At 32.7% G+C, this 23587-nt stretch overlaps 4 protein-coding genes across 4 annotated transcripts in view; 1 reads left to right on the top strand and 3 right to left on the bottom strand.

Moving 5' to 3' along the window:
• LOC108732729 (heterogeneous nuclear ribonucleoprotein 27C) overlaps positions 1-6468 on the bottom strand; it is a 22934-nt gene extending 16466 nt beyond the window's left edge. Inside the window, 7 exon segments of the mRNA XM_025973856.1 lie at positions 524-769; positions 2624-2698; positions 3668-4028; positions 4115-4147; positions 4541-4799; positions 4879-5082; positions 6284-6468. Of these exon segments, the coding sequence (XP_025829641.1) occupies positions 524-769; positions 2624-2698; positions 3668-4028; positions 4115-4147; positions 4541-4799; positions 4879-5082; positions 6284-6330 (1225 nt within the window). The 5' untranslated portion in view covers positions 6331-6468.
• A 373-nt stretch (positions 6469-6841) lies between these two features.
• LOC108732745 lies at positions 6842-9440 on the top strand. The gene is made up of 4 exons (XM_018463695.2): positions 6842-7090; positions 7152-7323; positions 7477-7602; positions 7715-9440. The coding sequence occupies exons 1-4, from the start codon at positions 6972-6974 to the stop codon at positions 7937-7939; spliced, it is 642 nt and encodes a 213-aa protein (XP_018319197.1). The 5' UTR covers positions 6842-6971; the 3' UTR covers positions 7940-9440.
• Positions 9441-11065: 1625 nt separating this feature from the next.
• On the bottom strand, positions 11066-14721 carry LOC108732744 (AMME syndrome candidate gene 1 protein). The gene is made up of 3 exons (XM_018463694.2): positions 14399-14721; positions 13966-14282; positions 11066-12080 (listed from the first exon to the last, which is right to left on the bottom strand). The coding sequence occupies exons 1-3, from the start codon at positions 14608-14610 to the stop codon at positions 11914-11916; spliced, it is 696 nt and encodes a 231-aa protein (XP_018319196.1). The 5' UTR covers positions 14611-14721; the 3' UTR covers positions 11066-11913.
• A 2520-nt stretch (positions 14722-17241) lies between these two features.
• The window catches only part of LOC108732728 (1-phosphatidylinositol 4,5-bisphosphate phosphodiesterase epsilon-1-like), a 241495-nt gene continuing 235149 nt past the window's right edge, over positions 17242-23587 (bottom strand). Inside the window, exons 19-23 of the mRNA XM_025973852.1 lie at positions 20910-21134; positions 20664-20839; positions 20348-20475; positions 20117-20283; positions 17242-19446 (exon numbers count right to left, since the gene is read on the bottom strand). Coding sequence (XP_025829637.1) covers positions 17368-19446; positions 20117-20283; positions 20348-20475; positions 20664-20839; positions 20910-21134 — 2775 coding nt within the window. The 3' untranslated portion in view covers positions 17242-17367. The remainder of the gene's footprint in view (positions 19447-20116; positions 20284-20347; positions 20476-20663; positions 20840-20909; positions 21135-23587) is intronic.

Below are 23587 nucleotides of genomic sequence, written 5' to 3'. Positions count from 1 at the left end.
CTATATTTGATAGAATAATCAGAGTAATTGAGTTTGACGGGAGTGACCAGTCCGGCTGTTTTCTTCGGATTAATCAGGCCGACACGTTTCCAACACATGTTCACGTTACTAGGTAAATTATTATTATTAATATTGTTATTATTATTCATGTTATTCGCAGCGGCCGCGTGCTTGGACGTCGCCGATCCCACGCCTCCTCCTCCACCTCCTCCCTCGGATCGACAAGCCGATAGTTCTTTCCGACCGTTATGTTTGTGTTGTTGATCGTCGTCGACGTAGGCAAGATCGTCGGGTATGGTCGGTGGAACCGTCTGTTGCAACGGTCCCCCCAACCCTTTGTTAGCGACGACCCCCCCACCGCCGTTTACGTACACGGTCTTGAGAACACGACTGGATGTCGTCGTCATCATGTGGTGATGGGAGGCTGGGGGAACGGCGATAGCGGCCGAGCACGCGTCGCTGTTGTTGTCGAAAGGTTGTCAGGAACTGGGCCACTCCTTAAAATCATTGAAATGTTTAGCACCTGCGCTGGGCGGCTGCGACGAGTATCCGCCCAGTTGCGATCCTGCCGCGTCGCTGCCGTACGACCTCGGCTGCATGCCGTAGTTGGACTGGTCGGCCGAGTAGGAGCCGTAGCTGTAGCCAGAATAGTCCGAGCCGGGCTTCGAGTTGGCCGCATTCGTCGAGGACATGTTGTGAGGCGCAGTAGGAGTGGTCGGTGCACCCGGGCCCGACTGTTGTCGGGAATACATGTCCCCTGCAAGATAACCTGTCAGCAACAATTAGACCAAGCGTCAGACTAATAATTTAGTATAACGTTTATGGATAACGAAGCCACATTACAATACCATTCTTATTAATTATAACGATCACAATGTTGTAATGTGCACTAGTACCCTATCATGAATAAAGATAAAAAAAAGGATAAATAGGATAAGTTTGAACCTAAACGTTTTCAGGAATTTTATAGTTTTGAATTTTACTTATTGATATTTGATATTAACAGTTCCTTTTGCGCTGTCACTACTTTTGATAATGACATTATATTAAGGAAAGTAGTAACAGTGCAACGAGGTCGTTTATAAATTACATAAGGATTGCAGAGGGAGAAGTCCATTATAACTTTATGAACTTTTACTTGGAGGAGGGGGAGCTTACACTTACGTAAGTTAAATTTCCTTAAAAATTAATTTTATGATATGAGCAACTACTTCAATCTAATGCACATCAAAATGTGTTTATTACACTCTCTTTTCGATGATGTGCAACTTTTTGACAAGCACTAATCTATGGACAATAAAGCGATTTTTTAAATTTTAAACTTTTTTGTTGTAAAAGAGGGTTAGCAAATATAGGATTCTTCCTTTCATAGCAATTTATAAACGACCCCAAAGAGCTTTATTTTACCAAAACATTTTCAACGATACAATTATTTTCATGGGGTATATGGAAGTAAAAAGTTTTAAATATCGTACAGAATGCGTTCAAAGTTTATGCTTGCAGTGAGGGAACCCTTTTTTTTAATAATCTGTATTACTTTAAATCAAAGAGAATATAAAACTTTGCTTTTTCCACTTATGCAATTAATCAATCTGCCAATTGTGATAATAGCACTTTTCTGGTTTGCACAATTATTTGTTATTTCAAATAAAACAAACAGCAAAGATCCAAGATTCATAAAGTATTTTCTATATTTTTCTTCATCTTCTTGCAATTCTGAATATTTCGTACTTTTGACAAGTTCATTTAAATTTACTTGAATTTAATAATTTTTAAACATTAATGTGAATTAATGTCCAATCTTCTACAGATTAAAAATTATTAGGTATTAATCTTTATTAAGTATCATAAATAACAAATTTCTCCAAATTATTTGAATTTGTTGAATCAGACAAAGAAATCAATTGAAAATCGAGTTAACTTATTTAGTGTAAACTTTCCAATGGAAAGGATGATTCGTTTTCAAAAAGGGAAGAAATTGGTGGGAAATGGTGAGGACAAAAAACTAAAGGAGATAAAAGAAGGAATTAAGACGAGAAAATGGGAGAAGTCTCATACCTGACATACTTAAAAATGAAATAGTGAAAAATTGAACTTACGACTTATTAGTTCAATAGGGAGGTAATTATCTCTTGATAAGTGGAAGTAAACATTTAAGGAAGTAACTGTTGGGGATAATAAGAACTGTTCTTTAAAAGCATAATAACTTTAGAATGGCTTTGATGTACACTGGGTTACAAATTTGTCTGGTGATTTTTGCGGAATTTCCTTTTTGTGGAGAAGTTAAAACCAAGAATTCTGTATAATGCTTACACATTATCTCTCACAATTACACGTTGTCGTAAAATTTAATAATTGTCTGAACTTTACTCCAAAACCGTGCATACATATCTACTTTTGTTATTTCTCAGCGAAGGCTATTTGGTTAATGCTTGTGCTTTTAAACCATAAAACATTAACTTTTTTATCTCATTTAAGCAGATCAGCTACTTCTAATTTTGCAAAAATAAAAACAATAATTTCTAGTGCAAAAAAAAGAAACAACTTATAAACATCGATTGAGTTAAGTTAATTTTGAACACAAAGCAGAAAGTACACTTTTCTTTTTCGGTTTCGGACTCACCTGAAGGGCCAGTCGACTGGTTGTTTTGCGGCATATTCCAACTATTCCAGTTAGCACCGCTTCCCGTACCAGGACCTTCAACAATGAGAAATAACAAAAAAGACGGTACAGTCGTCGACAATATTCCAATTTCTTTATGATTATGTCGATAAAATTAGAACAGATTTTTAATGTGACGTATTGTTGAAGGACTCGTGGTAGAAAAAAATAATATTCAAAATCCACGTTTTAATATATTTCTTTGAAAGCATGAACCAGCGATTACAGACTTCAGAAATCAAATAAAAGTTGTAAAGTTGAAATTTACTTGTTCACTGAAAAGTACATTGCATGTATGAATGTTAAGAGCAATACCATTATGGATAGGAAAGGTATGACAAAGGGATTATTAAAAAAAAAGGAAAAATATTTAATGTAAGAAACTATTTCGTCGAACTCTTAGTGAAAAATTGTAACTAAAAGTGGTTTTCTTCATTTATCAGCAACTCGAAATGCATATTTTAGTTTAATGGGCACCATCAGCAGTAACACGAATTCTGTGTGCACATCGTCGTTTACAAAAAAAAACTGATTAATGCATTTCTGAATTGTGAATTGCAATAGCAGTATATAGAGATTGTTGACAATATTTGCTAGATGACCTATTTTCTGCAATACCATTCAACGCATTGAAAAGTGTCAGAAATTTTTAGTATTAATCGTAATTTCTAATTTATTATTTAATAATTCTAGTGATCAATAAATAACTTTAATTTGCATAGCAAAGTAAGTGATTTATATTATTAAATAAATAATTTGTAAAACAATACCTAACTTTACAACTTATAAAATATAAAAATACAAATCAACGTGATTTTAATACAAGGTACGTTTTAAACAAAACTAATTCTAAATTATGAACAATACAAGTTTTTAGAAATTTAAATAACGATCTATTCCAAATTTAATGTCAAGGTCTCCATTTATGGTTTTTTGTTTTGACAAAACTATTTAATCAAAGATAAAAAAGTGAAGACATTTTTAATTGGCATTTGACTAACTCACCAAGATTTCCATAAGATCCGTAGCCTTGTTGTTGAGGAGGTCCTCCGTAGTTGTTACCCCACTGAGGAGGAGGTCCTTGGGGGGCGGGAGGCGCACCCCAGCCCTGATATGAACCAGGACCAGATGGTGTCCCGTAACCTGGATAACTCTGCTGCTGAGGTGATGTGCCCCACCCTTGATAACTCTGCATCATATTAGGGCCCATTGGTGCCCCTAAGTTCATTGGAGGACCTCCCATTTGACCGTTAGGGCCTTGCATCATACCCATTGGTGCCTGTGGGGGACCCCAGTTACTGGCATCAGTGCCCCCCATCTTATTACCTCCCGAACCGTCTCGAGGCTCTGCTTTCTTAATCTCCACCTACAGATAGTTTATTAAAATAAATCCAATTAGAAATAAGAAAAAAAGCATACGATACATAAAAATATAATTAAGTTATAAAGTACCTGTTTGCCATTTAAGTTTACGAAATNGAAACGCTTTAGTTCAATCAAGTAATATAATTTAACAAGAATACGTTCAGAAAAATTCGTTGTAAAAATAAAAATATCCTCAAGAAAAAGGCAATAAAATTGAAAAACTCATAATTGGTCAAATAATTAGTTATGATTCAAAAAAATCAAAACAAGAACAAAAAGATACAACACAATAAGTTGAATGGAGCACTTTTTCTGACTTAACTAACATATTCCCCGAAAAATGCTAAACATAGTCTCAAGAGCTATTGCAATTTTACCATTGTGATAATAGTAATTATCATAATGGCAATATATGTATATGATTCTAATACGAGCTAAACTTAGCTCGATTGTTAATAAATTCATTAGAGAAACGTACCCATATCTGATCCACAATAAGAATATATCCCATACTACATATTGGCTTAAAGCTGTTGCCTTTATGAAATAAATATTAAATATTCAAGACCATAACAGTTTACCTCTTGATTTCTTCTTTTCTTGATCATACATAATAACAACTTCCATCACTTTGCCATAGCGAGTGAAGAATGTCCTTAGGTCTGTTTCTGTAATGTTAGAAGGCAACCCTCCCAAGAATACTTTAGGATAACCGCCCCCTTTCTTCGGTTTTTGTAACGTTCGCGGATTGCAGGGTTTTGGGTCAATAGTCCTATAAGAATAAAAAATGGTAACATTATTAGGTACTGTAGTAGATGTTATTAACAACAATTAGAAATATATATATTTACCTTCCATCTAAAGTATGTGGTCCATTTTGTAAGACAGCATTTACATTTGCAGGGTCTGCAAAAGTCACAAATCCAAATCCTCGTGATCGTCCTGATTCTGCATTCTTCATAACAACGCAATCAATAACTTCCCCATATCTTGAAAAATACCTTTGAAGATTGTCTTGGGATGTCTCCCAAGATAGACCACCAACAAAAAGTTTCCTTAAAATAGATTTTTTTATTTTCTCTATATACTTATCGATAATATTTGTAACTAACAAATAAAATCGAAACTCTTTTCTACGTAACACTACTTGTTTATTTATTTTATTAATTAAAAATTCTTTTTAAATAAAATTGTGGATCATACGATGTTTCAGATAATTTAAAAACGACTTGGGATACAATTGAAACATAAGAACATAGGAAGGTATTATAAAGTGGAGAATAGGTATGTTGCAAGTACACCATTTATATAATTAAAAATATATCACTGATATTCGAAAATTTAATACGTATTTACAATTTGGGAACATCTTTTATGCATGTACCTATTTACTTACATTTTCAACGATTTAAAGATTGAAATGGATTCATCACATAAACCATATGTAATTTTCAAAAAGTTAACAATATAAAATAGTCTATTATTCATTTATAGATACCATTATAAACTATGCATAGAGAACATAAATGGTTAAACGAGAATGCTAATTAATAGGTACTCATGTGGCTAAAAATGTAACAATACGAATGTTTATCATATTTTATATCTTAATGTTTACTGTATCATGAAACATTATTGAAAATTAATTAATAAATACCAAGCCGTGTACTTCTGCATCATCAAATAAGTTTTAATTTTGTTTGCAATATAAGTAGGTACTCACTATTAAGTGAAAATTATGGTTTATAAAAAAAAGACTAGAGAATTATCCGGTATTTATAACAGTCTTTATATTATGTTCTTGTTCTAAGAAGTTCTAAATAGGCACACTTGAGAAGAAAATTGCGAAATTTATACGTATTTCGTAATAAATAGAAAAACGGCGGTAAGATTCATTAATAAAAAGGTAAAGAAAAGTATACCCAACACGGATACAGTAATTGTAATGTAAATTGCAACATAAAAATTAGAAAATCTTTTTAAAATTTCGTAGCATATTTAACGACTCGTTCTTTGACCGCTCTTGAGCTTGGGGTCGGTGAACGCAAACTATACAATGGAAACTTCTACAGGATAGAAACGATCATTACACGTGCAAACGTTATTGATTTTTCACTAAGATACTGTTTTGGGGCTCATTTTGCAAAAGTACTAGCAAAATATTGTGTTACTTGATACACGATTAATGACCTAAAATTACACGCAGTCATGCCATAACCAGCCATGCTAAAAATTTAACGAAAGGACTCAAGATACCCTTTTTCATCTTCATCCATTTCTTGTGGTATTCTCAACATTCGCATAATATTTTATACAACTAATATCACTACACTTAAACAGCTTTAACTGGTTATTTCGGATCTTAATTACATACACTGTTTCCAAACTATCAAACTACAATGGCAGCTCAACGACTTCCGTCAATTCGAGACCGCTAAGATGACGTGATAAAAGGCGCCACCAGTGTCATTTAGAGAGAAACATGAAATTAGAAAATTTCTACATACCCGTACTCGTATTCTTCCATTTTTGGTTCTATCTTGAATTCCATTGTAATTTAAAGTGAATTCTTATACTAAGCCTATTTATAAGTTCTTAAACCTATTTAAAGAACTATCCTAATTATCAACTAGGTATATCTAACTAAGAATATGGCGGCATAACTGATGTTTATTTACTTCAAAAATTTGATGTGCGCAACGTGCGCTTCGTTAAACAGGAATGTGCATCCTCTCGTTTTCATAAATGCACACAGATGTCAGCAGTTTATAAAGTTCTATGAAATGAATTGACATTTGAATTTTATCTATTCGTTTCGTATGGTTTCAATGTACGCAAGGTTAATGAACTCCATAGAACTGATGAAACCCTATGTACTTAACCTCCCTTAAATTACGTTTTTTTCTTTATTCAGAAAATGAATGAAATAAATAAGTTGTTATAAATGGCTCTGATTAAAACTAAATTTAGTGAGGTGCCTTTGGACGCAATAATTTTAACTGAAAATGATGCCTTCAAGTACGAAACTGAAATCTTACAAAATTGGGAAAAAGGAAACGATGTGTATGTACTTATATCCTTTTTAATGTTTACAATTATCATTTCGTGTTATTAACAAAATTAGGTGGGCGTACCGTTATGGAAAATTTGTATTAGCTGCAATAAGTGGTTTCGTAGGAGGTTACTTAAACAGTCATTATAGACTAAAAGTAAGGTTATTTTCATATGGTCGAATTGCAAGCTATCTCTCAACTATCACAATTCCTTCTGTTACGTGTCTGTTCTTCCATGATCAGGTAATTACAATAATTAAAATTGATAATACAACGATAGTTTTATATATTATAAAAACAAATGACATTTAATTAATAATAATAAAGTAATAGTTTTATACATTACAAAACTAAATGATACTTCCTTTCTCTATTCTGATTTAAAAAGCTTTTTAGTTTGTGCTAAGGGGGGTTGTTCTACAAAATGAGTGCCCAGTCTGTTTGCAATTGAGAGCAGCAGCATTTCAAACTTTTGCAGGCGTAGTTGCACCAAGTTTGTTAGCTCCATTTGCGTCTTTTTCCGTGAGTAATTGTGCTAATTTTTTAAGTAACAGTAGATAAAACGTTAAAGGTATATTAAGAATTTATAATTGAAATAATATCCCAATAATGTAGTTATTCATTTTTTATTTAGCTTGCATTGCGATATGGTACTTATGATGTTCCTTATGTGACCAAAGAGCCATTAAAAGCATTCAAGTTTTGGCAATCAAAAACTAGACCTATTGGCAACATTTTGTTTGCAATTTTCTTAGGACAAGCTCTTGCAGGTGCCCTTGTGACCCATTTAGAGGCGCGCTCAGTGTTTAACGTAAATAATGAACTTTTAAAGTTGGATAAATCGTTAAATAACACCTAATAAAAAAGTAATACTAACTGTTACCTTATTAGATAGTGTTCATATTAGTTGTAAGAAATGAAAACAAACGATATTAAAACTTTTTAAAAAATGTATTTTTATTATTCAACCTTTAAACCCAACTAGAATGCACACGACTTATCTCTAACAATGTTTAAATCGTGATTACTGTTTAAGTTAGGATGATAAATTATTACTAGATGTTGTGTCTCTTCAATAGTGAAAATGGCATGTTGTTTTATTTCTTTTGTATATCCAGCATCTTAAAATAGGCACGGTTTTTAACGCGAATGGACAAGCGCTTTTCTATTAACCCCTACTTAAAGGTACCGCTAATTACTTACATAGTAGCGTGCTGGATATTGCACTAATGGCGTTTTAAGCCCTGTATACCTGAGTGAGAGGCACATGGACATTTTGCCCAGTGCCTAAAAAGGAAATAAAATAAAAAAACTACATTTATATTATAGCCGCCATGGGACACCTGGCAGAAATGAAACATTAGTACAGATCTTTATTGGAGGAAGTTAAAATGAAAATAAACAAGTCGATACTCTTATTTAACGCCACACTTGAGTCGGCCTTCCCTGAGTAGTTTCAGCGGCTGGGTAAAAAGAACCGACGAGTTACGAGGTTGGCCGAATGAAGTGTCGTTCAGTGCAAGAGTGTCGCCCTGTCTTGCTACGCGTGAATCGGTTTTCTTACCTCCTGGACACGTCAAAGACGTCTTACATCAATAAATTTGGGTTTCCAAACTATTAGTTTGTAAATGCCAACTCTATTTATATTTTTAATCTAATTTAGAATGATTTTTTCTACTTTTTTAGCTACTGGCAAAATGTCCCCTTAAACCTGATTTTGAGACACTCCTGTTGTTAGACAACCTAGACTCTATTGAGTTATACCAAATTAACAACTTCGATTTTCATCGACTTTTAATAACTAGTGCTGGCATGGAACGGTTGCTGCCCTCATCCGAATCACAGTATCTTAAACGGATAGCAAAATCATATGCTTACTAAGTCTGATTTCTTTTCATTTATTTTTTATTTTTTCTTATTTTATTTTTGATGGATGAAGCAACAACGAGATCAAAAGTACATCGAATAATCAAATTATTACTACCACGAAGCTAAAATGGCAGTGATTTTTATTTTTCTTTTCCATCATTAAGTTTAATTCGCACCACGACAATAACGTTATAAAAATGTTTTCCTTTACTACAAAATGGAAAGTTATTCGGTTGATTCCCAAAAAAAAAAATACAATTTGCCTTCAATAGAAAGTGGAAGCTTTACATTTAATTAAAATCGTTCAATTTTTAAATGTTTTAAGTACATGATCACACGAAGAATCGGGATTATGGGATGTCTAATAATATTAGTTTTTATGCCACCACTAATTTTACATTATTAACAATAATTATATTTCCCGACATGCCCTTACATTAAGACAGCAATTCAATATTAACATTAATTAGCACGTAAATTTAACTGAAATTGTACAACAATAATAATAATGCACAATGGTAAATGTAATATACAAGGTGACCTATATTTGATAGAATGGGATTTAAAAATAACAGTAATTAATAATAGTAAGTTTTAGAATAATAATTCTTTTGGTCTTATATCTTGCATATTTATTAAAATCAATAAAATCTTTCATAAATAGATCACTCTTGCAATAAGGAATATAATAAACAGCTAACGTATTTCCACAATAAAATAATAAATGTTACAGCTAATATTTTCAATTATATTAATGTTTTTGTAGTTAGAAACAAAAAGCTAATTTTAATTGTATTATTTTTAAGTAAATAAAACTATTCACTTTAATTTCAATCATCATAAAGTAAATCCATCACGATCCTACATATTAACAGTAACATTTATATATTACTTTTAAACATGGTCTAAAATGGAATATACTTTTAAATTGTAAAATACATCAAGATTTTAGAACATTAAAAAAATGTTCCCACTTAAAAAAAAAACTTTTCCATGCGTGATTTTTTCATCCCGTTTTCTATTGGTGTTGAGATAATTAACAAAAGTAATTAATGAATTCTTACTTTACTAATGGAATTTAGTAAATTATTGTTTTAGTATTTACCACCAATCAATCTTTTTTACGAAAGTAACTTTTCTCATTGTGTATATCTTTACTAACTAATATGAACCTGGAATGGTTTAAAATCGAAATCACTAATGTTAATTACTTTTGTAATTGTCAACACAAAAAAAATATATAACCAACAATCATAAGATGTTTAAATAAATAAATCGCGAAACATAATGTTAGTCACTATATATGTATATGGGAATATGTTTAATGGTATAAAACACATAAGTGGGCAAAGAAGAAATTGAAAAGTATTTGCTTATAAAAGAAACCATTTATTCATGCTGTTAATTAACAGGAAATTGTCTTTTATACGTCTATATGTAAAGCTTAAGAACAGATTAATTCTAGCAATATTTTTTTTGTACTTTTCGTCATTGGATGAAAGTTCAGCTTTAATTTTATAACAGTAATTTCTAAATAAAAACTAAATCCTAATTCTACTATTTTAAAGATTGTTAACAAACGAGAATTTAATAGAAAGACACAAATGTAAGAAACGTAATTTTTAATAATTGAAAATGCATTTAATTTTTAAATTTATACCATCCTTGTGGCTTTCCTTTTTTTAAAGAACTGCTTTAAATCTTTTTTTAATTTTAAGTTGAAAGAAATTGAACATTAGGCTTATCCTTTTCCGTTTTTTATGCATAAATTTTTAAAAATGCGTGTAATCAAATTTTGNCGCTTTTGTTCAATCAAGTAATATAATTTAACAAGAATACGTTCAGAAAAATTCGTTGTAAAAATAAAAATATCCTCAAGAAAAAGGCAATAAAATTGAAAAACTCATAATTGGTCAAATAATTAGTTATGATTCAAAAAAATCAAAACAAGAACAAAAAGATACAACACAATAAGTTGAATGGAGCACTTTTTCTGACTTAACTAACATATTCCCCGAAAAATGCTAAACATAGTCTCAAGAGCTATTGCAATTTTACCATTGTGATAATAGTAATTATCATAATGGCAATATATGTATATGATTCTAATACGAGCTAAACTTAGCTCGATTGTTAATAAATTCATTAGAGAAACGTACCCATATCTGATCCACAATAAGTATTTTTAATTGGAAAAAAAAGGATATCGAAACACCTTAAAAATATAACTTAAAAAACGGTTAACTTTGTAACCATTGTATAAGATTTATGGGGAATTGGAATACATGACTGAAATTATAGTTTGATGTTTCGAAATGCTTTTTTTTATGAAAACCCTTTTATTAACTTATAACACCTCTCATGTACATAACTGTATTATCGAGCACATAGACGACATCAGGGTGTCTATTTGTTTGCAGACAGGCAAACGCGAAAATCTGACCCATTCACCATTCGAACTTAAATTATCATTTGGTGTTGAAAAAAGACTTTTTCGCTTTTCCTCTCTCCAAGATTATCTCCAGCACTTTAGCCCTTTCTTTTTCCGAAACGACAGCGTCCCCTGTTGTGTCAGTTGAACTTTCGATCGTCGGGCAAAGGTCGATATCTGTTCCTATCTGCCCCATCCGTAAAGGGTAACACATGGAAATTATGGTGATGATGATGGTGATGATGCGGGGGATGATGGAGATGGTTGTGATGCTGATGATGTTGTTGTTGTTGTTGTGGGACATAATCCTGTTGTTGGCCGCCCCACCACGCGGTGCCACCCGCAGTCGTTAGTGGGCCGGACGGTACGATGAAGGGTGGTTGTAAGAAATACGGTGGTGACGAGTACGTCGGCTGTACCATGACGACCGTAGGAGGTGCTCGATATGTGGCAGCGGCGGTGGCGACGGGGTAGCAATAGGGGGCGGCGGCGACTTGTGGAGGCGCGACGGTCGGGCGCCCCCACACTAGCTGCTAGCACCGCTGGTTGTTACAATGGTTCATGTAGTCGTGATAACTCATTGTTATCTTCTCGCTCTGGTAACGGGTCAATTTTATGCTACGTCTTAAATCGTGTGAAATAGCGGATTTGTAGCCGCCTTTTCGAAGAAGTGAATCTATTGTCTGAATGTGATCCCAACCTGGAGTAGAATGATTTTTACGGTTTACTTCGCCTTCATCGTTTTTATGATTCTTTTTATTTTTTAATAAATCCTCTAATCAGTAAATTACACTTGCAATCAGTCGCGTATACGGAAACGGTCGTAAGGGCTATTAGGCTAAAGTCCACTACCAAAAATTGGACAGAACTTAGTTATTTAATAGACTTATAGATATTAGCCAAGTATAAACGTGTAATCTTCTCGGAATAATTAGTATACGCGTCTGTTTGCAATAAATAATAAGTATTTATAATTGTTCCACGAGACATATTTTATAAAATAAAATTGAATAAATTACAAGTTTGGCAATACCTCATCACACGGCAGCTTCTTCAGATGAAAGAACTCAGTCAATATTATCACAGGGAATCTAATATAACATCTAAATGTATATTTTGTTTTCTTAAATTAAATAAATACATTTAAATCGTTAATTAAACTATTTCTATATTTAATTGGCTTGAATTCAATTGAGTTGTACTACACATACTTACATCAATGAATTATTTATAATTGTATAAATTAATTCAGTAATACCTATAATTAAATGAAAATGATGTACTCCTTATTTACCATTGAGCAGCTAACTTACTAATTCTAAGAAATTGATTAAAAAAATGTTGCCAAAGTTCAAGAATATAAAATCATGGTTTTACTGCTTTTTATTTTCTTAGTAAACGTCAAAGTAAAAAACTTTAAAATAAAATAGTTTCTTGTTTGATTTTATTAAAAGATTAAATCTTAAAAGTGCTTTAAAATTAAATTAAGTAGGTAAGGTAAATAGGTCAAATCTTAAGAACATTAACTTAACTTGAAAACCTGTTAAAAAGAGGTTCTAAATTATATAAGGTCCATAAACGGCAATTGTATAGTGCAATAAGTTTTATCACAGCATTAAAACTCTGAAATATTATAATGGCCTTTGGAATAAAAGAAAATTTAGAAATATCGACTGACTGACTACACTGACTTTGATAAGAATATATTTTTTGTAATAGACTCTATAGAAGTATCTGTAGATAAAACTATATCATCAAAAGTAGAATGTTTGTGACATTAAAAACAAAGCAAAGGAGAATAGCGAGATCATTATATGAAATGACCTGCAGGTGGATGAGTATCATCTTGTGGTGAATTGAAGTACACTTTAAGTTGATTACAATAAACTTAATTTGAGTTCCATACGATGATGGAAACATGGGTAAAGTCGGGTGTACAGTTCAATGAGAACCAATATACTGAGGATTTTTTTTATCTTTTAAAAGACATAACAATCTGGGAAGAAACGTTTGGGTCCTTAGATAGTTGTGGTGTGAATGGCATGTAAAGGTAGAGTTGCTTATATCCTCGTACTTGTGACAACTAAAGAAGCTTCTCATGTAGTTTTTGCAGGGTAGTAAGATCGTTGTTGCTGCTGTTCCTCATTACTAATCATCATCAACAGACTTTTATTCAGTAAATGTAGTCTGTTTTATCATTCATGCATTTTCTTGCTAACTTCCTTTTTATATTTAGGTCAATCTCGGTAGTTTCTTCTTATCAAAATCAGTGCAGCACAAAAGAAAACACTATTTTCTTTGTCTGAATATATTACTTTTCTCAAAACTCTTGAACCTGAAGCTTTCAGATAGCAGATATTCTGTTATATATCTATCTATCTGTGAGAGATTTCCTGCACATATTGATTTACTACGGTTATCAGTTTTTCTGTACAAATAAAGGATTTTAAATGCATTTTTCTATCCCATTTCCATTAACCTTTTGTCTAGTAAAGTGTATTATCTGTTTATATATTGTGATATATTACAAGCTGTCATTAACTGGTAAAATTACCTGATGTCGATGCAAATAATTAATGAATTACCTTGTTCTGTTGCCACTTCAGGAAGATATGTAGCAGTTCTTTTGTTTCCTTTTTCGTTTATAAATTCGATTCTAATGCCATGGATACCCACTTCCCAATCCAAGTAATCATTTCCATCTTCGAAATGTCTCAATATCGATACGGATACACTCAACTTTGAAAATTCTTCTTTTGTAATTGGATTGAAACGGGAGTCTTTGAAAGCACTAGTAATAGCATATTCGCGCAAGCCCGTCTGCAAGTTCATGGCATTAAATGTGCCTATACATCCTCGAAGACGTTTGTCTTTGCCAATGTTCCAAGTTACAAACAAAGGACTGAAAAGAAAAGTGATATCACCACACTTCCATGATTTATTAAACTGACAGGAAAAATGAATAACTTGATACAAATAGCTATTAGTTAGAAGTTTATAATGTTAAAAATTGCTTACTATGCATCGTTACTAAACGAAGGAGTTTTTGGTGGATCGAGGTTATGCAGATGACAATAGAGGACGTCAAAACAAAAGAAGCACATTTCAGGTAACGCGACCATTCCGTTGAGGGAACCGTTTAAAGATGATGAAAGACCATTATATGTTGAAATGCTACTAATTGAATTGTTTAATTTCTGTTTTTTCGAACCACAACAACCTGCAGCCATCGTTCTTTCTAACCCCCACTGCACACAAACAATCAAACAAACGGAATAAAAACTATTAAAGCAGACAGCTGACCCTGTATAGGCTTAAAACGTAACTAACGAAGACAACGGACTATTCCGTCTCTCTTACACTCTTTCAACTGACATGCTTTTGACGTTTCACATTATTTTAAATTCGTCATCCAATGTTAAAATGAAAAAATATTTGAAACCTCTTTCGTTTTTGCTTTGTCTGACATACATTTACGTAAAGAACATTCAAATTATTTTTGCTTTGTCTTAATTTCCTCAAATTACTTTTTGACGCCAGTATGTTCTTTATTTTTTGTAATATTTGTCTGTTTTCATGTTAAGAAAAAGAAAACTCATTTTTAAAATATAACATTAATATTACATTAAAATGTCAAGTACCTTAAGCATTAATTAGTCGTACTTTTGCTATTTTCATGATAAAATATTTTAGCCAAGTATGAGATATTTGTCGTTAAAAAATTAAATAGTTTCAATTTAATGAACAGTCTAGATCGATTTCCAGATACTGTTCTAAACCTTGATTATAATTTCTTACTGATTACTTTAAATTGCTTTTATAAATAAAACAAAAGCGCCGTAATTTAAATGTTTTTACATGTACGCGCCCTGCAAATGAATAGCTCGGTTTACATTGTTTTCATAAAGCATGCTAGATGGCGGAAAGGTTCATAATTTGATGATTTACTAATAAACCGCGCTTTATTTCAAAAAATACCAATAAGGCATTACAGAATTGAAATATAATATAATAAACAATACTATACTTGTATGAAAATTTGCTTTAGAGAAATAATTTCTTAATAATAAGTGATTGGTATAAAGGTCAAAAAAATATAAAGCGCTGTAGTTTTTATTTTGATTTTTTTTGTAATCATATGAAAGCCCTTGTAAGTACATTTGATTTGGGTAACTATACTAACTGATTTTTACATATTTTGTGAAAAATTGGTGAATTAATTCTTAATATCTTTATTTTATAAAAAAATACGAAGAAATAGTTGTCCATTTAATTCAGTATAAAGTGATAAACTTTCATGTTAATATACATAATGCTGCATGTTTTCTTTTGGATATGTAAGGTGATAAAGTTATACAAATACTTGATGTATATAATACATATAACAAGGAATTAAGATTTTTTTAAGTTTCAAACATACAATGTAACACTCCTTATAAATCACTAATAAGTCTTAAATGTTTTCATTTTCTGTTTCTACTGGTAATCTATAAGTACACTAGTTGATCTATACGATGTTTAACTCTAACACAAAATATTAAGGGAGTGTAAGTATGTTTTGTTATTATTATAAATACAATTTGCACATATGAAATATTGTACCTTGAATCTATTGTTCGTCTGTTTCAATTATTATAAATCACTGCATATAATGCTTATGAAAAAATTAATTGAAATATAAAAAGTGAAGACACCTGAGATTGTTTTAAAATAAATGTACAGTTAATGTTATAGGAACCCGCAGGAAATTTAAGTAAGTATATAAGGTACATTAAAAAATTCAATCATGAAACTTAGGAAATATCTGATGACAACATTTAAAGATGTAGGTACTTAGATAAGAAATACATTATATCGCCGGTTTCATGAGGCCCTGATAAGAAGACTATATAAGCGGATATAATATATATTACATGTACAAAGTTGGTGTTACTATTTATAATTTAAATTATAATTAAAAATTCTATTTTATATTGGGGTTAAAACTGATCTGTTCATTTAAAAACCACAGCCGACGTTTCGCCCAGGTTGTTGGTCTTTCTCAAGGTTAGTTTTTTAAGTTAAAATTATAATGCCAATGGATTCGCTGAATCAACAGAAATTACTTGTTGATCTTAGAAAATATACCAAGCATCAACTTAAAAAATTAGTCTTGAAAAAATTCAACAACCTGGGCGAAACGTCGGCTGTGGTTTTTAAATAAGTAAAGCACTTTCAACCCCAATATTACTTTGAATTGAAAAAAAAAACTGAATAGCAGAGTATTTTTTTTAAAATTATGAATTATTTAATGAAAATATCCTGTACGAATTATAATTTTAAAATGTCGTAATGAAAATGGCACCAATGTTTTGATGTTTAATTCTTAAAATTTATCTTTTTAGTTAAAATAAGTTTAAAGAGGCAACAATTTTCGTATAACAATTTCCATTTTTATCAGATAATTATTTATGCCTAACAAAGCTTTATTTTTTAATTCAGCTTTTTATAAGTACCTATACGTAAATTAATTTGCATGTAATCAAAGTTGTGGTTAAAATGTTCCTTATTAAGAGAGAGATATTTAGGTATGTAAAGATAGTTATTATCGGAAAAATCCTTAACAAATAATATAAAAATACTCACCAGTTAAAATGGATCCTTTTTGTTTGATGAAATAATTTAAGAGGAAGTTATATATATTTGTATTTATGGGTACACAAAATTAGAAAACTCAATAAAGTATTCATTAGCAAGTGTTAATATTATAAATATATCTTTTTAACAAACAACTTCATCTCCTTTATATGCCCATCCGCCTCTCTTAGATTCAAGGTATTTTATGTTAATATCTATTTTTTTATAAATATATGTAACAACAATAAGTTCAACAATATATTAAGTAGGTACAGGTCTTAAAGCTTGAGAAACAAATTAATTAATAGTAAAATCTAACTTTTGGTTCTAAATTGACTAGATCAAAAACTCTACGGCAAGTAATCCAAAAGTCATGACTTCCATTCCTTGAATTTTCGAATAGAAATCCTTTTCAATCGGGTCATTGCGGTCACCAGATCGGAATCTTTCGTTTCTTCGTCGCTGAGAGTCTCGCCTTCTGAATGCACTTCGCGCTGGCACTGAGTTTTGTGTTGTAAAGTCTCTTTTTCCGAATTGGCTTTGCTTCGCAAAAGTCCCTTCATTTTAGAGTCGTCGTTGAGTTTCTTTATTTTCGAAGTGGTCGGATCACTCAAGGCAGCTTGAACTGGCGGTTTCATGCTACTGCTTGCAGCATTTCGAGCTGCTGTAAATCCACGACTAATCTTATCCAACGTTACCGAACGAAAACTGGTTGTGACGCGATTTTTTCGTAAGGAAGTCGGAGTTACTTTAGTCCTCTCTTGCATAATGAACCTGCCTATGGTTTGCCAATGAGATTGTGCTTTGTACACGTTTTCATCGTCGGCAAGGGCTCTTTGTTGGACGTTGTGTGATGCTCCCCCCCATTCCAGTTCCTCTACTATAACGTAGTTCATTGGATCTTCCAGTCTTCTAGCCTTTACCAATGCTTGCGCTAATACGTCTTGGGCACAAGCGTTTAATGGTACTTTTAGAATACAATACGGTATTTCTGGAGATACGTTGTAAATACAGACGAGGAAGGTGTCGTTTTCTTCCCAGGCGTTACTTGGAGCTCCATCTGATTTTCTCGCCTCCCTTTCTCTATTTGCTACACTGCGAATGGACGACAACCAAGCTCGACTGCTAGGGTCATCGCCCATTCTCTTCAAAATAAACCTTCCTTCACCTTTCCATTGGGATTGGGCTTGCAGAGGCCTCTCATCCAGATCCAATATTCGTTGGGTGGCTGGAAGGTCGTGGTCCTTCTTTTCCCAACCTCTGGCCACTTCTTCGACCAAAATGAAATCGTTAATTCGTGTCGTAGGTATACTGGCTTTCTGAAGGGCCAAAAGTAGAACATCCCTTGTCGTGCTTTCCTGAGTAACTTTAAGAATCGTGTAAGGTTCATCGGAGATAACGCCGTAAACCATAAGGAAGAACATTCTCCGTTTAACGCAAATTGGAGACGTAGAAGCACCCAATATGGCATTTATATTCGGGTTCGATTGCATACAAGATTCTCGTTTGGATTTGGATAAGATATTTTTACTACCGTGGTTATCTATGCTCTCTTCTTCCATGTGAGAATAAAGGAAAAGAGTGGACATGTTGAGAGGCCGGTTTTGAGGATTCCTAAGCCTCAAATGTCTATATCCTGGTTTGAGCCGTTTCACTGGGAGTATTCGCTGGGCGAGCAGATGACTACTGCTCGCGTCGATTATCGAAAACCTCAGAAAACATAAATCTTGGAAGTTGATGCGGAAATTAAAGGTTTCGTTCCAAATGGGGTTCAAAGTATTCTTTTGAACCACCTTTGTTTTGACTTTGTTACAATCTACGGGTATTCCTATTATTTCTATTTCCACGTAAGTGCTGAGATTGAAGTTATTGGGACAAATGTACTGTCCCGAAACGACTGTTAAAACTATTTGGCATGAATGCAGCCCTTCGAATTCCTTTTCCCAAGGATTGAAACGTCGATACATCACATGAGACTTGTCCCACATAACATTGGGTTTAATGACGTAACCGCACATTCCATTCATTTCAAACATGGCCGTGTTGATTTGTTGTGGAACGTCGTCGGTTTGATAATTCAAAGCCGCCATTTGGATACCAAACGACCAAAAAATTAGAGGGTTGAAATTGGACGAATCGATTCTCATGCCGGCCGGATACGTTCTCATGAGCTGAGTTTGCGTATGGGCAACAATCGTGAGAGGTTGTTTCCGGCAAAGTTTCTTTGCTGCATTTTCGTTTATGGACGAACACTGGTAGCAGGGGTGAGTGGATCGTATTTGTTTAACGTCCCCTTCAACCACCGTTACGTCAGATTCGGATGATCCACCCCCGGTAGAACCGCTCGCGTTTGAAACCACGGAACTACCAGTATTGGATACGCCCGATGACCTGGTGCGTTGTTTAACCGAGTTGCTTGGACTTGTGTTCAAACCACGAAATTTTATGGCCTATAAAAAATAACAGGGGTGACTGCATGACTAATTTTGGGAACTAAAATTACAGAAAAGAAAAAGATGTTTTAGAGCTTTCGGCATTAACAAAGCCTTTACAAAGCTGCTATTTAGGTGGTTAATATTTTACTGACGACCTTATGATGATGATGATGAATATTTGTCATATCTAGAGTTTCAATTATGATGCAGAATCTTTTTTAATTGATGATACAGAACAGATAAAAGTCATAACAATATCTGAGACTTATTCAAAGATGGTTGAAGCCTCTTCCCCCTGGATCCTTTTAAATTTATGTTTTATACATAGATCATCGTACGGCTCCATTCAGTTTTAAGCTTATTTCCGAGGATATCATGAAATGGTATATTGTGAATAATTTAATATGTGTACTATAGGAGCTATCTGATAAGTAGAAAGTCTTATAAAAAGTGTTGTTTATGTAGGTGCAATTAGAAACTAAGTTGATACTGATTAAAATTCATTCGTTCAAACATTTGCGCCAACCACGCTGGATGAGTGCAAGTTTGTGAGACTTCGTAAAGTTCCTGTGGAATCTGGACTTGATATAAAAGAAAACCCATTTATTGATACAGCTTTTCATATCTCCTCGCTCTCCCAAAATTTAAAGGCACACCCCTTATTAGCATGAAATAAGCAACTTACCTGTATATAAACAACTAAATCGGAAAGTTCCTTAGATATCTGGTTACTTCTCTTTTTTGATTTATCATCTGGCATGGGTCTTTTCGTTGAGCTAGTTTTTGAGGACGTGTGAGGACCGTAAGTTCTTGGAGACTCGCTCATGGTTAAAATGGTATGAATGGGTTTCTCTGGACAATAGAAACAATTCTTTTAGAAGCACCGTTTACTGTGAGCAATAAAATCAATATTTACCATCTACATTATCGTCATCGTCTTCATCGTCAAAATCATCGTCGCTAAAATCTTCATTAAACGAACTACTACTGGCATTACTAATTATAGAACTTGTTCGACCTGGTACAGAATGGCGAATGCCAGTTCTGTAAGAAAGGAAACAAATTTTATTTTTGTCATGAATTATGCATTATGAATGATTTCTTTTTTGTAATTCTTTTTGTGAATCAAGCAATCTGCTTTATGCATTCAAGAAAAAGGTTGATTTTATATGAAATGGACAATGCACCCCACAGGAGGGAACCGAAAATAGTAATTATTATATGCATTGTACCTGATGGGGGTTGAAGTCGGCGGATAGCTCGATAGCGTGCTAGGAACTTCTGCAATAAGTTTCTTATTTTTTATGAGAATTCTGTTTTTTAATTGTTCAGGTGATGGCAGTGACGGATCGTCACTGTAATCTGTTTCGAATAAAAAATTAGACACCAGTTTATCTTTAAAAATTCTCTGCAAGAAAAAAAAATACGAAAGTAAATAATTTCGTTGGTTATAATGCTACAATAGGGATAGTGTATACCTGAAAAATTTGTGCCATTTTATTTTGTTGCTGTAAAGAACAATGATTTTCTATAGACAATATGACGGGATATTGAGACACGACGAAGGCATTTTTATCGATTGTTTCGACCACTGCCGAAAATGGAATTTTAGTAGTAAATGTATGCCCATGATATATCATTGGATAGCCGTCTTCACCATCCCAACAATCTAATTCGACGCATCTACATCCAGACAGAAGCACCTTAAAGTAGTATACGTCTTAATTATTTCTCTGCGAATTTTTTGAATCAATAAGAAGCAATGGATAACTGCCAAAAGGATTAGGATGTGAAATAGTAATTTTGAGATATGAGAAGGAATACGGGGTGAAATTTTTCGTTCGTATTTGGTCATAAATAGAAAAGAAAACAAAAATAAGTACATAATCTAATTGTTTAATTTCAAGTCGATTTCATTGATATATTTGTGCGATAATCAACTACGACATATGGGTAGACAAAGGCAGATATAGAAGGCTCACCATGAAGGTCCCCTTTTACCTTTTTTAGTACCAAACCTTGAAATTGAGAAACTTTATTAAAATTTTAAACAATCTAAACTTTAGTTGTCGCAATTTTAGTCCAAAATTATATGGAAATTTCAAAGGTCATTTTTAAATCCCCTTATCAGCGGCGCTAGTTTTATGTATGCGTAAATGTAGTAACGTGTTTATGAAATATTTTAAGCTTCGGCTTATCAGATAATTATTTTTTTGCATACAGCTATTTTTGTTCAATATGATGTGCAAACAAGTAGGGTAGCTAATATAGGGTTTCATTAAACTTTATAACACGAGAAATTACGATATGATGTCGCTAGAATTTTATAACCGATAATGACTTTCATAAGTAGTTTGCTAACTGCCATATAAAAGCGAAGTTGTAGAGAATTACAGTCTCTGTCTATTCTTCTGTTACATGAAGAAATTTTACTCCATGAATTTTAAACACGGCTATAGGAGTAGAGATTAGCTTAAATTGGTTATCTAAAAACTTTACACAAATTACAAATTTTCTTTTTTATTACTCTGTAGTGTTTAATTCATATAAACAATATCTATCAGTGAATTAATATTTACAAAAACTGTCTGATGTCAGCATGGTTACGTTTTTTTCTTGCATTTAAATACTTTCTCAAGAAAATCATTTTTCCAAACGTATTTTCTATTTGTAAAATGCCAAATATATTTTTGCCGTTAAAAGTTTTGCTAGTATCGCCGATAAAACATTAAACTTATAAAGTGATGAATGAAAGTTTCTCACATTGACCATTGAAGGTATTAGAAGCTTAAAAAGGGGACAAAGAGACATTCCATGAATGCCTTCTAAATCTTCAACTGAAGAGAACCTAAAAGATTCTAAACCCCTTGAAAATGGATAATCTAAAATATTGGATCGATATTGTTTTCCGGGTTTAATGTCATTGTTCATGGAATTTTGCAGTTCCAAACTGATATCAGCATCTGCCAAATCACCACTTATCGTACCTTTAGCAAGGAACAACGAAATTCTATGAATTACAACAAAATAGCCCGCAAAACAATATCGAATTGATATACGTCAGCTGTGAAAAACTGAAAATTGTGGTCTGCTAATAAATGCGTATAATCCAAAATTCATAGAAAACGATTCGAAAAACCTCACTTATTAGATGAACCCAAAGCTAAAGAAACTATGGATTCCATTTCTTTCTCTTATTACAATGTGTAAAAGGTGAGAAACAAAATGGGGTTGTAACCATTTTGATATAAATTGACTGATGTTGATTTAACATCAATAAAATTATTTGTAAACCTATTTTGGCTCTGATCTTTCACGGTAAATGAGCTATTTTGGCATCAGTGTCTTTTTTCTAATTGAAAACGGGTGACAAAGCCAAATAAGGCAGCATATAGACGAATTATTTCTTGCTTAACTGAAGAAATTATAACATAAAGATAGAAAAACTATATTTCAATCACTTCTAATAGAAAAGTATAGTGCAAACACCACTATTAGTCTACAAAAGCTCCAATATTTAAAAAATGAGCAAGTTCCTACAAGGTTTTCCTACAAAATCCTTTGGTTAGGTATTATGTGTTTATTAACATTTATTTATGACCTCAAGCAAAAGATCCAGAAATTATCGACCCCGATCGAGTGTCAGATTTATTGCTCGATAATTTTATATTTTATGACGTAGATCTCGTATAGATTTTCAATACCATAGTTGGGACGATCAAAATTGACAGAGTTCACAATAAACTATGTATGAGAATGGACGTAAAGTCCGTGCCATTTAAAGTGGCGGCTCAGGCAATAAAACATACAAAAGTTTTATGACCTTATTTTGTCGAATGACCAACGTCTGAACCAAACAAGACGACGACCCTAATATTATTTAGTGACAATTTTGAGGGACAATAGTCCTTAGTGAGTCTGTCTTTCCATTTGAGATTCGAACCCCCCGTTTAGATTTCAATAAAAGAGAAGGCACAAGTGTCTAACAGAACACAAAACATGTTTCGCTTGAATGATGCCAAAATATTGTAATTCCAGCTAGGCGTATTCGCTTCTTGACAGTTTTATTACTTGAGTCGTCACTTTACGTGATATAGTCGAAAATAAGAGTAATTCATACTAAAAATCTCAGTTTGGATAGGTGATATTAGGTCAT

This window comes from Agrilus planipennis, unplaced genomic scaffold (genome assembly GCF_000699045.2).
Source record: "Agrilus planipennis isolate EAB-ADULT unplaced genomic scaffold, Apla_2.0 scaffold61, whole genome shotgun sequence".
NCBI classification, from domain to species: domain Eukaryota; kingdom Metazoa; phylum Arthropoda; class Insecta; order Coleoptera; family Buprestidae; genus Agrilus; species Agrilus planipennis.
This window is presented reverse-complemented; position numbering and strand designations above follow the sequence as displayed.

Excerpts from the sequence above, each read along its gene's own strand:
- LOC108732745 (XM_018463695.2), top strand. The coding sequence starts at position 6,972 with ATGGCTCTGATTAAAACTAAATTTAGTGAGGTGCCTTTGGACGCAATA. Across the intron at positions 7,091-7,151 it reads TGGGAAAAAGGAAACGATGT|GTGGGCGTACCGTTATGGAA; the intron begins GTATGTACTTAT and ends TAACAAAATTAG. Across the intron at positions 7,603-7,714 it reads CTCCATTTGCGTCTTTTTCC|CTTGCATTGCGATATGGTAC; the intron begins GTGAGTAATTGT and ends TTTTTTATTTAG.
- LOC108732744 (XM_018463694.2), bottom strand. The coding sequence starts at position 14,610 with ATGGCTGCAGGTTGTTGTGGTTCGAAAAAACAGAAATTAAACAATTCA. Across the intron at positions 14,283-14,398 it reads TCGTTTAGTAACGATGCATA|TCCTTTGTTTGTAACTTGGA; the intron begins GTAAGCAATTTT and ends TTTTCTTTTCAG. Across the intron at positions 12,081-13,965 it reads TGAAGTGGCAACAGAACAAG|GTTGGGATCACATTCAGACA; the intron begins GTAATTCATTAA and ends ATTCTACTCCAG.